At 33.4% G+C, this 15,151-nt stretch overlaps 1 protein-coding gene across 1 annotated transcript; it reads left to right on the forward strand.

Moving 5' to 3' along the window:
- The first annotated feature begins 749 nt into the window (after window positions 1-749).
- Window positions 750-10,586, forward strand: LOC110657040 (nuclear transcription factor Y subunit B-6). Its single transcript, XM_021814089.2, has 2 exons — window positions 750-1,045; window positions 9,828-10,586. Exons 1-2 carry the CDS (start codon window positions 844-846, stop codon window positions 10,439-10,441), a joined length of 816 nt encoding a protein of 271 aa, XP_021669781.2. The 5' UTR covers window positions 750-843; the 3' UTR covers window positions 10,442-10,586.
- Window positions 10,587-15,151: the final 4,565 nt, after the last annotated feature.

Consider the following 15,151-nt stretch of genomic DNA (forward strand, 5'->3'; position numbering starts at 1 on the left):
AATGAATCAAGGGAACAACAAGAGAGAGAGAGAGAGAGAGAGAGAGAGAGAGAGAGAGAGAGATAGAAATAGCATTCGAGAGAACAATTTAAAAGAAGCTGCGTTCTAGGCTTCAGGTGAAATCCTTGATCGACGATAAAGAATGAGCCATAGAAAGAAATAATCGAGGGATTTCAAGTGATGATTTGTGATGAAGAATGAGCCTGACGATAAAGAAATTGAAAGGACATAACCTGCTGTATCGAAAAGACAGAAAATGTGAAATGAAAGAGTGAGAGAGTGGAGTAATACATGTTAGAGGAGAGAAAAAAGGAAAAGATGATTTTTAATCTTACTTGGACATGCCATACAATATTTTTAACTTTAAACCGATTGTTGTAGGTTGTATAACTTTAAAGTGACATTTACTATAGTTTATGAGGTTTTAAGTGAAATTTTAAAATTCGTATACCGTTGTGTTACCAATCATAAAATTCCTACACCAGAGGCAAAATTTAGCCTAGAGTTGTTTATCCTGAACCTATATACTCTTACCATAAATAATAAATAAGTAAATGTATTAAAAGAAACATTACATTGATTCCATGTTTTTTTTTTCCATTACATCTGAATAAAAATCATATTAAAATATAGTTATCCTGTCCACCGAATTGAAACCTGAAGTATGTATAAGATAGGATAGGTCCTTTGCACTGTATAACCGGCCCAACGGACCAACGGTGGAAGAGTACCGTTAGATGATTATAGTGTGAAACCAACGCCCCCTGCTCTCATTAGTGTTGACACTGCAAAGAGAAAAGCATCCACTCACTTCCTATCTAGTAAAACCTTTGATCCTCGTTGATGTCGCCCTCTGCCACGTGGTTCCACCTTTTCACTTCCCAGTCCCACTCTATAAATCTCTCTCTATATTTATTTTCATCGTCCCCATTAATTTGTTCATCGATCAGTTCAACACAGAGCAGGAGAAGAGCAGAGCAGAGAAGAGAAGAGATGGACCGTGGAGGCTTTCATGGCTACCGCAAGCTCCCCAGCACAAGCTCTGGTAATTTATATAAAGCAGTGGTAATAATTAAGTGAAATGTAATATAATGTAATATATAATGGTTCCAAAAGCAGGTGATCTTCAGGAATTTCTTTTGCATGCGAACAAATCTTTAGTCTCAGCTCTCTTTTAACATGATTTCCCATTTCAAGATTACAGATATATATATATATATATATATATATATATATATATATATTCATTCATGAATGCTTTGGGAGCTTTTTAATTTCTTGTCAAAATTTGCTTTTCCTTTGATGGGGTTTGGACAAAATCTTTCTCTGTTGTCATATTTCTTTGATTTTCTTGTGTTATATATGAGCATGTTTGAGAAATCTATGGCCTTAGCTCTATGTATAGTTCTTGTTTCTCTTCTTTTAACTGATCTTCTTGATCTGCATTTAGCTTGTCAAGGTTGGCTTGGTAATTAGAAGAAAATAAATAATAGCTGATGAAAATAGTAAACTCATAACATGTTACAAGTGGCATGCATAGTCCACGCATCCTTGGACCCCACTGTAACAAGTGGCATCCATGCATTTTCAGGCTTTTAAGGCTTTTTTTTTTCTTTGTTTTTGTCTGCTTTTACTTTTTCCTTTGAAAAAGTGTTCAATTTTTATGTATTTAGAGGATTTAATTTGAACACATGCCTTAATTTGGTAGACTGATTTAATAACTTGGAAAATTTCTTATAGGTAGGCCTAATTCATCACGTCTCATACATAGAAACAATCAAGATATGAGGTCATTCATGAAGGATTTTTAACATGTTTTTGTCTGTCATGTTTATATGATTAAGCTTAAACTTATTTTAATTAGGTTGGATTTTTACTTTTATTTTTTATTTTTTGACATGAAGCTTCTTAATTTGATGAAAAGATATATGTATTTAATTTTAATCCTAAATGTCTCCTATTAGTAATTAACTAATGGTTTTTGCTGGAGTTATTTTAATTTGATAATATATTTTAATATTAATTTTTCTATGTTTTGTATTTTCAAAATCACTAAATTCTTAATTATTAATTATATTAAATGTAATTTAAATTTATATTAAATTTTTGAATAATTATATATTATTATATTTCTATCAAAAATCAAATTTTTATTTTTAAATAATTGTTAATTATTTCCAACCGAAAGGACAATATAATATATTTACATTATAATTGCAATTAAAAAAAAAAACAGTGTATGATTAAAAAGAAAATATCCATACTAGCAAATATGGTAATAAATATGTTAAAAGATATTGTCTTAAATAATATTATGTTAATATTTACAAAAAAAATAATAAAAATTCATAAAAAGATATAATTCGATCTCAAGTGCTAATAAATAAAATTTTTAATGACTACTGATATAATTTTATATTTGATAAATGATATAAAAATATATACTATTTAATTTTAAATTTTGAAATTAGTTGATTAATAGGTTCTTTCTATTATCTTTTAAATTAAATTATATTAATTTAATTCTATTAATATGCCACATGAAATGTCATTATTAAGCCAAGTGACTTATTTTCATAAGCCATTTTTTAAGGTTCAGCTTATTATGCATAGGTTAAAAGCACAAGTTTATTGTCCTCGTATGCAAGCCCATTGAATCAGCCCAAAAAAACAAAAAAATTATCTAAATTCTATTAAGTTGTAAGGGTTTGTTATGCATTGATGATTTTATAGTAGGACTCATATATTAAATACATGAATTCTACATATTTGTATTTTGAGTCTATAATAGATCGAGTCTGTCACACCTTACCCCTCCGTAAGGTATAACATGATTCCGTAGTATATCTAATGGATTACCGAATTTCGCCTACCGTTAATCCATTAAATACACTACAAGAGATTTTAAAACCTTTTTCATTCATTTTAAATTGTAAAGTGATATGAAACATTATTTAAAAACCTTTAGTTGTAGTTTATGTCATAAAATAAGATTTTGGATAATTTATTTTCAGCAAATTTTATAAAAATTTTGGCAAAGTGTCGGCTTTATTTTGAGAAAACAATTCTTCAAAAACCTGTAAAAACACTCCCAATATATTTCTTTCAACCCCAAACTCCAATTTTGGCCAGGGCATATTGTGTCAGCTGAGGGTATAAAGGTAGATCCCTGCAAGGTTGAAGCTATCCTTAATTGGAAGCAGCTAAGGAATAAGCAGGGATCTACCTTTATACCCTCAGCTGACACAATCTCTTTCAGCCAAAATTCACACTTCGATAATTTAGCATATAGCTATTTCTCCCTTAAAGTCTATAGTACAATCCTCAGGTGCCTATCATGCTCCTCTACATTCTTCGAATATACCAAGATGTCATCAATAAACACAACAACAAACTGATCTAAGTATGGCCTGAAAATAGTGTTCATCAGGTCCATAAAAGTAGCTGGAGTATTAGTTAATCCGAATGGCATAACCAGAAACTCATAGTGGCCATATCGAGTTCTAAAAGCAGTTTTTGGAATACTCTGCTCTTGCACCCTCAATTGATAATAGCTAGATCTCAAATCAATTTTAGAGAACACAGCTGCACCATTCAACTGATCAAATAAATCATCTATGCGGGGTAATGGATATCTGTTCTTTATTGTCACCTTATTCAACTGCCGGTAGTCGATACACAACTAAAGAGTGCCATTTTTCTTTTTAACAAACAACACTGGCGCTCCCCAATGTGACACACTGGGGCAAATGAAACCCTTATCAAGCACTTCTTGTAACTGTACCTTCAACTCTTTTAGTTCAGTAGATGCCATTCTATACGAAGTAATAGAGATTGGGTCCATACCGGGCATGACCTCTATTTCAAACTGCGCCTCCCTTTCCAAAAGTAATCCTAGCAAATCTTCAAGAAACACATCCGAAAAGTCATATACTGTAGGGATGTCTCTCAATGCTAGACTCCCTACTTGGGTGTCTATCACATGAGCCAAGTAAGCTTCACACCCTTTTCGGATCATTTTTCTAGCAAGTGCAGCAGAAATAAGGTTTGCTGATAATAATTGCTTCTTCCCATGTATTACCACATCACCGTACTGAGGGAAACCAAAAGTGACTGTCTTCAGTCTACAATCAATCATTGCATGATGCCTGGCTAACCAATCCATGCCCAAGATAATATCATAATCTCTGAAGGGCATTTTTATCAAATCGGAAAGAAAAGTATGTTCTTGGATCACCAAAGTACAATCCTTATACATTTTATTGACCCTGACCTCTTGTCCTAATGGACTAGTTACTAGTACCTCAAAATCCATTTTTACACAAGAAACAGCAAGATAACCAACAATGCTAGCACTAACATAAGAGTGGGTAGAACCCAGATCAAACAACACAAACACATCTTGATTAAAGATAGAGAATGTACCAGCCACAATATCAGATGTTTTAGCTTCTTCTCTCTGTCTCATAGTGTAGACTCTGGCTGAAGCACTACCTTACTCTGACTGATTCACTGTGCCCTGGCTGACTAAGGTACTGCCCCTACCTCTGCCTCTACCTCTGCTAGTTGACTGCGAACCTCTAGTGGCAGAACTCTGAACAGATCCCTCTACTATGGTAGTGGGTGGCCCAGATCTGTGGGGACTGGTGTAATCCTTTGCAAAATGTCCCATACCACCGCAATTATAACAAGCACTGATAGCCTTGTAGCATACCCCACCATGGTTCCTTCCACAAGTCTCACAGGGACAGGGAGGGAAGGAACTTCTGGTCGTCTGCTGACTAGATCGAGGGGGTCTTTGTCCCAAAAATCTCCCCCTACTTGACTTTTTACTACTCTGTCCCCCGAAGTTCTTTCTCTTTCCAGTATTGCCATTGGAACTCTGATCCACGGGCTTCCCACTTTTCTCTTTTTCTGTCTTCTCTTTCTTTGGTGCCCCTTCTGATTCAATCCTTTCTAGCTCCAGTGCTTAAGATATGAGTTCAGAGAAGTTATCATGTCGGAATCCACCCACTTGCATTCTCAAACTGGGCTTCAAACTGGCTTCAAACCTTTTGCATCTTTCTCTACTAGTGGCAAGTAGACTCTCGGCATAGTAACTCAGGTGGAAAAATTCTCTTTCATACTTTGCCACTGTTCTACTCCCCTATTTCAAACTTAAAAATTCTTGCAGATTCTTGCAGCTTCATATCCACATAAGCATCTAGGACGTATTTCTGTCTGAACTCTCTAAGGAAGTCATCCCATGTCAATACTGGGGGTTCTACCAAACTGTGGGGGATGGTTTTCTACCAATTATACACATCCCCCCTGTAGAAGTGAAACTGAGCACTTAAATTTCAACTCGTTCGTGCAGTGCAGCTTCTTAAAGACTCTTTCCATGCTTTCCAACCACTACTCTGCTTTTAATGGGTCCACTATACCCTTAAATTATGTAGCACTAGACTTGAACAACTTGTCATACTGCTTGGCTGGAGGTTGTGGTTGTGCTGCTGGGTTTGAATTGGGGCTTGGGTGGGTATACCTCCAGCTATTTGCTGAAACAGTGCAGCCATCTACTGAGCGAACTGAGCAGGAAACTACGGCATTTAAGGAGCTGGAGTGGCTGACCCACTCACATTCTGAAGAGCTAGGGCTTCCCCTTGTACCTCAGCCTCAACTGATTGCTCGACTAAGCAATCTCCTTCTTCCGTAAGTTAGAGGGTATTCTACCTTTTGAACAAACAACACAGGGAGATTCTCGTTCATTAGTTCATATTCATAATGTAATACACTCTATGTATCAAATAATGACATTGAGCAGTTGTATTATCAAAGAAAAATATTCAAATTCACAATTCAAAACATACTTAAAAACTTGCTCTGATACTACTAAAACATGTCACACCATACCCCTCTGTAAGGCATAACATGATCCCATAGTATATCTAATGGATTACTGAACTTCGCCTATCGTTAACCCATTAAATACACTACAAGGGATTTTAAAACCTTTTTCATTCATTTTAAATTGTAAAGTGATGTGAAAGCATTATTTAAAAACATTTAGTTGTCATTTATGTCATAAAATAAGATTTTGGATAATTTATTTTTCATAAATTTTATAAAAATTTTGGCAGAGTGCCGGTTGTATTTTGAAAAACCAGTTCTTTAAAAACTTGTAAAAACACTCCCATTATATTTCTTTCAACCCCAAACTCTAATATAGTTTCAATTCAACTCAATTTCAACAACACAATCTCCACAATTTTCAAGCAACTCATCACTAAAAATAAAATTATAAAAAGAACTCAAATATTTCATTATTGAGGAATAGTAAGTTCATAAATATTTACACGGGTCAAACTAAAATTTCAAAATTTAATATACAATGTTTATACAACTGCTAAAGTCCAAAAGTAAATACATACACAGTTATATCTATACATTATAATAATATTTACAAGGGTATAATCTGTATGCCCGGTAGTGACTCCCAAAAAGTTGAACAATCCAATTCACAAGCAGCTTACTCTGCTGCTTTCTCTACCGCTCTACCTGTGACAGCAACAAAGAGCTATTGCTAAGCCAAAGACTCAGTGGTGCAAAATGTAAAGAAAATGATAATTTAAACAACAAATAATTCACAAGTAAATCACTTGATATGTTAACACATAAAATCATGCTAAGTTTCGAAAATCTAGAAATTTCTTAAAGGAATCAAATTTCATTTCATAATTTATCAAATAATATTTTTGACAAGTTACACAGCTTAATCATGACACCAATGTCCAATTCATCCCAATAGCCAATGGCTAATGAGGAATACCATAGCTAGCTAGCAAAATATATGAATACTCATCCTATTCGTCCTCAACTGGCACTCACACTTTGATACTTCAGCTAGAAAGGGAATTCAAAATCAATTCGTCCCACTAGACAAGCTAGTGAGAAATTCAATCAATTAATCATGATCGTTGTGGTTTCAATCTATTTTGCAAGTCTTCCAAGCATCAAAGTATCCATCGAATTACATTTAAACCAATTTCTCAAGAATTAAGTCAATAGCATACAAATTGTATCATTTAACATTTTTTATATAAGAAAACCATAAATTTATTTCACAATTTAATCCAATCAAAATTCAAATTTAAAATCAAAAGAAAGCAATGGTTGTGCACAAACCTTCTATGAGTCACCTCTTGGCCTTGGCTCACTTTCTCTTTATCCTTTCCAGTGCCTTTTTCTATTGAAATACACAATTTAAAGTCTTTCAGTAGTCCATTAAATCACTTATAATAGGAAATTTCAATAATTAAATTTTTGTAGGCTTAATCTACCCACTACGATTTATAAAGTTGGGTCCTTTATATTTTTGGTTATGGTGGTACTATTCATTGCACAATTCAGGTCAAAATGTTGACTTTTAAATCTTTAATAGGTATGTTACTTCTAATTATAACCGCATACCACATTTTGGATCACAATTTTGTTGTAATTGATTGCCAATTATATTTCAAAGCTCCTTAAGTGTATTTCTAAAATTTCAGTTTTTATATCTAATGTTTACTGTTCTATTAGACCTATCTACAGTGAAAATTTGGCGAACTTACCTTCATCAAAGTTGTTCCTTAGTGTGTCTAATTTAATTCTCTTTTTGAATCACTCCATTTAGAGTTTTGTAGCTCAAGTTATGGCCATTTAACCATAACTGGCCGGATTGACCAAAATCCAGAATTCTGGGTAATATTTGGTTCTGGCAGATTTGAGGACCTAATTTTGGGTGGCAAATTGACTAGGTTATGGCCAGAATTTAGGTTTGTGTTCCTCATAAAAGTTGCTCTAATGGCACAAAAATCAGGTCATTTGGACCTTTCTACACCAAGTTATGACCATTTGAATAAGTACTATTCATACGATCAATCTGTACAAGGACAGGGTACCTAATCCGGATTTAACCTAATTTTTCACCCACTTGTGGTCAGTTTTAGGGCAGAATTTCTACATGAAAATTGTTGCATTATGTCTTAATTTTCATCTCCAATTAGCCTTATATCAATTGGAGCAACAAAATTCAATTTATGGCCACCTAAGTGGACCAAGGTCAAACTGCCTAGATTACGGTAGCATCACATTCACCATTTCAATCCAATCTATGCATTCAATCACACTCCAATTCACTCCAATTGACTAATTTAAATATCAATTTGGTCAATTTACATCAGCTCACAAAACCCCCAAATTTTTCCCCTAAAACCCTAATGTCAAGAACCCTAATTCTCTAAATTGCACAATTTATGATTTTTAAGCATACCATACTTACCTACATACTCAATTGAGCTCACATACTCATTCAATTCCATAATTTCTCATCAAATCCCATATCTCCCAAAGCTGGCCAAATTTACCCAAGCTCCATTCATGCAAATTTTGTTTTCAAGTTTCATCCTAAAATTTCATTTATTTTTACTCTCAATCAATCATTGATACTAAGAGAAATGATTTGATTTGCTTACCTCAATTAATGCTCTTCTAATTATTTGTTTCTTCAAATTTTCCTCAAGTTTTCTCCTCCCAATCTTTTCCTTGAGGTTCAATTTGAGGTTTTCCACAAGTTTTAGAAGGGATTTATAGAGAAATTTAGGGTTACCAAAGCTTAAATTTGAGTTTTAATGGAGGAAGAAATGAAAGAGAGGGATAGGAGATAGAAAGCAATTCGGCCAAGGGAAGAAGAAGGGTCTTTTTATTTTTATTTTTTTCATTTCTCTCTATTTATATTTATCTCAACTTATTTTAATTAAATTAAACTATTTATGATGCCATGCTTGCATCGCTAGGATGATGTCATAATTCATTGTTCTCTTATTTTTCTTTTCTTTTCTTATCCTACACCTTTCCTCTTTTATTCTATTTTTCAAAATATTAATTCCAACATATTAATGGACATTTAGGCCAAAAGTCACCTCTAAGAGTGAATTGACCAAATTGCCCCTTACTGGTCTAATCCGGTTTACCAATAGCATTGTATTACTTCATGAACCCTGATCTAATTATTTGACATTTTTCTCAATTCTTTTCTATGGTTCTCTCATTTTCACTAGCTTCACAATAATTATTAGGACTGCAGTGTCACAATGTCTCATATGAAATTAAGGTTATGACTGACCTCGTAGTCACTTCCCGGTTCGGTCACCCATCATTGTGGCATTGGCTCATTTAACCCTTTATGCTTTGTTTTTCTTATTTCTATTTTACCTTCATATAATTGCTGTTAATTTTTGTTCATGGCGTGTCTAAGTAATTTAAATATGATTTTACATAACCCAACTGTCCGTGCAGATATTAGTCATCGGAACAGTGGAATGTATTAACCTAATGAACATAGGGTGTTACAAAATCCAGTCAAGACATCCTCCTTTTAATGCTGTTATAAAAATTAGAATATTTATGGAGACTATCTTAGGAATAAATTTAATATTTTTTAATTTTACATATGTTTTTCATTAATAACAAATAGTAATATCAAACATATTATAAGTGAGAGCGTCAGGATGGATGATTCTAATTATATTTGTTCACAAATTTGATTAGTTTCAGTCTTCTAGAGTCGTACTGCTGTCTATTACATATCTTCAAGTACATATATGTGAAAATGACAAAGCAGTGAATAAAGCAATTGTGCTGGCACAGCATGTGTTCTTATAAACCTTCTAAGATTTGGCTTGTCCTTCAGATTTTGCATGCACAAACATCGATCTGAAGACAGCATGATGAACTATGTTCTCTTTTTAATCTTGATTTTTGCTGTTTTTTAGATGAGTTGTTACTTTTAAATTGATATTTTGCAGGGTTGAAGCTATCTGAGATGAACATGAGGCTGGACGAGATCAATCATGGAAACAGCAATAACAATACCAACAATGTCAATCACTCCACCATAGATGACAACGAATGCACTGTGAGGGAGCAAGATAGGTTCATGCCAATTGCAAATGTCATCAGGATCATGCGCAAGATACTTCCCCCTCATGCCAAAATCTCTGATGATGCCAAAGAAACAATCCAAGAATGTGTTTCTGAGTACATCAGCTTCATTACTAGCGAAGCCAATGAGCGCTGCCAACGCGAGCAGCGCAAGACTATTACTGCTGAGGATGTGCTTTATGCTATGAGCAAGCTAGGCTTTGATGACTACATTGAACCCTTGACTGTGTATCTTCATCGCTATCGCGAGATTGAGGGTGAGCGTAGCTCGATAAGAGGTGAGCCGTTGGTGAAGAGGAATGTTGAATTTGGTACCTTGGGGGTTGGAGCTGCTGCCTTTGCACCAGCATTTCACATGGGTCATCACCATGGATTTTTCGGCACAGCTGCCATGGGAGGATATATGAGGGATGCTTCGAATGAGAGTTCCTCTCAGGTTGCACTGACTAGTGGTGAAGCATTTACCCAGAATAAATGAGTTCATAGAGAATTCTACACTAACCTAGTCAATTAGGGAAGAAACTGAGAGGTTAGTGTTCGGAACTTGTGTAACAGATCCAAGAAGGCAAGAACCTATTTACTTTTCTGTTTGCTTTTTCTATTATCAAGTGTTCTTTGCTTTATTGATGTGTGTTGCAGTTTATTAGTCTTGATTTCACAAAAAATTTCACCCAATATACATATATATGTGTGTATATATATATATATACACACACACACATTTTCAGCAACTCTATAACGTTCCATTCATCACCGATACTTATAATTATCAAATTGTGAGAACTTATTGTGAAATAGTTTTTTATTACTGAATTTAGATTCTAAATCAAATGAGTAATATTTATATTTAATTTGTTATTAATCTATATAGCTTTTAGAATCCAAAATTATAATAATATCTCTTTATATATATATATATATATATATATATATATATATATATATATACATCTGAAAAGAAAAAAAAAAAATCTTAGCTTCATATGAACGGTTAGACCACATGTCTAATTTGGCCAAACAACCAACAACATGAAGCCTTGAAAATTCTAAACTTTAAAAATTTAATAAGCAACTTAATTAAATTTTTTATAATAAATCTTGATATATATTTTTTTCGTAGGTTCTTTTAAATTTTTAAAATTTTTAATATATTAAACCTACTTCATTTGACAATTATTTAACAAATATTTTCTAATTGGTTGGAATTTAATCAAGGTATAAAAATAATTTTTATTTATTTAGATTGAACAATTTATATTTCACTCTTACCTTCATTAAAATAAAAATAAAAAAATTAATTTTAGTTACCTTCAGAAAAATAATTTTAAAACTAAGTATGAAAAAAATTTTAAAAATTAAATTTTCAATAAAAAAATGATTTAATAGGTAAAAGATAAATTAAACATGATAAAAATAAAAGAATAAATTAAAATTACTTACATGTAAAAGAAAAAGTAATCCGTGTCAAGTGTCACGACCTGATTCTATGAGTTGAATTGGCACTAGGACTTGGGCTGGCATAAAGTCCTCGAGAACCGTAGTAAGCTTCAGTATTCCCAAATCCATAACATGCCTAAATTCAAAGCTCAAAATACATAATAAAATAAAATAAAATATTGCAAATTAGTTTGGGCTAGCTCAATCCAATCATTGTCAAAATCCACAAATAGGGGAGCCCAACTCAACTCTGATATTAGTATGTATAAACCATTTAATTTTTCATTACTAATACAATAAATATATAGACTGGTGTCACATCGGAGTTCTAATAATCGAATAAATAAATAAGTAAACAAAATAAAAACTACTAACTAAAAATGCACCACAACATGTGAATAAAAATACAGGTTAGACTTGAAAATAAACTTGCTTCTTCTTCAACCTGAAAAAAATATTGAACAAGAATGAGCGTTCAACTCAGAGAGCTTATGTAACACCCCTGTCTGCATAGCCTGTTATATTTCACTATTCCGGTGATCGGTGTCGGTCCGGACGATTAAGGGGATTAGAACCATACTTAAGACAACTAGATAAGCTATAAACATAAATAATTAGTAATTGCCAATTAGTTAAGTATAAATAAGAAAAATAGAACATAAAAAGTTAAACGAGTCGAGAGTCACAGCGATGGGTGACCTTCTCGGGAATGACTGCAAAGTCGATTTAAACTCAAATTTCGAACCGTAAAATGTGACGCTGTGGTCCTTAGGACCATTACGAACATAGTGAAAAAGAGAAAATCATGAAAAAGAATTGTTAAGTCAGTCAAATAATTAGGTCAGGGAGCTGGAAGAAATATTGAATTATTTACAAATCGGGTTGAACCGGTGAGGAGCACTTTGGTGAATTGACCCCGAGAGCTGACTCCTGACCTAACTGTCAAATAAAATCAGAGAAAAGAAAATTTCAGAATCGAGAATTAAATTAAAGAACTAATAGAAAAATAAAAAAATGAAAAAAAGAGAAAATAAAAAAGTGAAGAGAGGTGACATCATGCATGACAGATGCATGATGCCATAAATCCTATAATTAATAAATTTGACTAAATTGATTTTTTTGGTCTTTCATAAGACAAAATACATAAAAGAAAAGAAAAGAAAAAAAAAAATTCATTTGGTCTTTTTCCTCATCCATGTGCCGCCCTTACTCTCTCTCTCCCTCTCCATTGTTAAACCTCCATTGAAGCTTGTACTCAAGCTCAAATTCCCTCACTTAACCTTAAGATTTTCCATAAACACTTCATTAAAACTTGTTACCTCAACCTAAGGAGAGGATTGAAAGAGCAAAGAAAAAGAAAAAGGAAGAGAATTGAAGAATTGGACATCAAAGATTGAGGTTAGTGATTTAAGTTGCAAAATTTGTTTATTAGTTGTGTTTATAGCTTGATTAACTTAGAAATAAATTTAAAATAAAATGAAATAAATTGTTGAGGGACCAAGCTGAATTTCAGCCAGCATGTGTATGAGGGTATTATTGCATGGTTTGATTGATTTGAATGGGTATATGAACCTCAATTAGTTGAGTGATTATAGTTAAAGACTTTGAATTAGCTAAATGCAACAATTTAGTGTGGTTAGAGTTTGGACACTTAGTGTTTAGAGACAAAAATGTGAAAAATTTATAAATGATGTCTTGGACCTAGTTTGAAGGGAGAAATGGTCAATTGTGACCAAAGGGAATGTGTTAGAATTGTTTGAACCAAAACCAAATTTGGATTCAATGTGGTCATGCTGCCAAGTCCCTTTGAGGGATCAAAACTGAAAATTTACAAGTCCAATTGGTATGAGACCAATTGGCAATGAAAATAAACACAAAATGACACAATTTTCATTCAGGAAGCATGCTCAAAAAGTGACCAAAACCTAGTGAAAAAATTAATCAAATCCAAAAAATCTCAGTCTGCCCTGTACAAACTGACCAAATAAACAGTGTTTGTTCATTTGGCCATAACTTGAGCTAGGCAGGTCTAAATGACCTGAACTTTTGCCAGTGGATAGTTGAGATATAGACCTAAAACTTTCATGAAGAACAAAAACTCAAATTATGCCATTAACCAAGTCATTTGGCCACCCCAAATTGGTAACCTAAAACTGCCAGAACCAAAATTGCCCAAAAAATCTGGGTTAAGTCCAATCCTGTAGTCATGGTTCAAATGGCTATAACTTGAGCTACAAAACTCTAATTGGAGTGATTAAAAAATGAGAATAAACTTAAGACAATAAGGAACATTTTCTATGAAGAAAATTTTGCCAAATTCTAACAGTAAAGTGACCAATGGAACAGTGCAACTTAGGACACCAAAACTGAAAATTTGCAAATTTGCCTAAAAGACTTAGAATTTGAATAAACAACCAAAACCAACAAATTTAGTGACCAAAATGTGGTATGTGGGTGAAGTTGGATTTCCCATACCTATTAAGCCTTAGAAAGTCAATAATTTGACTTGAATAGTGTCGCAAGGTGTTTTGCGGTCGCCTGGACGAACCCTCACCGAAGTGGGAAAGAATGAGGAGTCGCCACTTTAATTTTGAGGGAAATCAAAGAAAACCATTCATGAAAATAAATTAAAATGAAACCACTTCAAAAACAGAGATTCTAGGTTTGGGGTCCGTAAACGAGTGGGGAAGGTGTTAGGCACCCCACCTCATCCCTCAATGAGGGTGAGCAGATTTAACTTTAAGCTCTTTATAAATTAAAATCGATAGTTAAGAGGTTCGAACGGAGATGTTAATCCTCTTGGTAAAAGGGAATATTTGATTTTTCACTAATTCGGGTTACCCAGATACATAAATAAATGAGACGACCTTTAGTGAGTTACTATTGCGTATCAGTTTTGTTTAAGGGGTTATTTTGCATATTTATTAGAATTCGATTTGAGAATCGGATAAGAACTCTCCTCCAATCCCTTTTAGATTAAAATTTTGATTGGAGACCGGATAAGAACTCTCCTCCGATCTCTTTTAGATATTTATTAGAATTTTTTTGGATTGAGAATCGGATAAGAACTCTCCTCCGATCTCTTTTAAATATTTATTAAAATTTTGGATTGAGAATCGGATAAGAACTCTCCTCCGATCTCTTTTAAATATTTGTTAAAATTTTGGTTGAGAATCGGATAAGAACTCTCCTCTGATCTTTTTTAAATTTATTTAAAATTTTTGGTTGGGAATCGGATAAGAACTCTCCTCCGATCTCTTTTAAATATTATTAAAATTTTGGTTGACAATAGGATAAGAACTCTCCTCTGATCTCTTTTAAATATTTATTAAAATTTTTGGTTGAGAATCGGATAAGAACTCTCCTCCGATCTCTTTTAAATATTTATTAAAATTTTTGGTTGAGAATCGGATAAGAACTCTCCTCCGATCTCTTTTACTTGAATGGGAGTCGGATAAGGATTTTTCCGACCTCTTAAAATTTGATTATAGCTACACATCATAAGAGCCTAAGACTAAGGGTTCTGGCATCCAACGATGCCGGGGACCCTAATGAGGCTTCTTTTAACTCATTGGTACCTCATGACTAGATAGGGGACATCAGACTGAATTTGACCGACCTCCTATGTGGTTGCCTTACTAATACCTTCCGGCAGGCAATATTTGTTTTATTTCATTTGCTAATCTGAAACTCAATTTTATTCCGACATTCCACCTTACCCAGTCATCTTCTCGAGCTAGTCTAGTGGTTC

Source organism: Hevea brasiliensis, chromosome 5, assembly GCF_030052815.1.
Source record: "Hevea brasiliensis isolate MT/VB/25A 57/8 chromosome 5, ASM3005281v1, whole genome shotgun sequence".
Classification (NCBI taxonomy): domain Eukaryota; kingdom Viridiplantae; phylum Streptophyta; class Magnoliopsida; order Malpighiales; family Euphorbiaceae; genus Hevea; species Hevea brasiliensis.

What these genes read in the sequence shown, in the direction of transcription:
- LOC110657040 (XM_021814089.2), top strand. Translation starts at nt 844, where the DNA reads ATGTCGCCCTCTGCCACGTGGTTCCACCTTTTCACTTCCCAGTCCCAC. An exon ending in GCTCCCCAGCACAAGCTCTG is followed by an intron (nt 1,046 to 9,827) that starts GTAATTTATATA and finishes GATATTTTGCAG; the next exon opens with GGTTGAAGCTATCTGAGATG.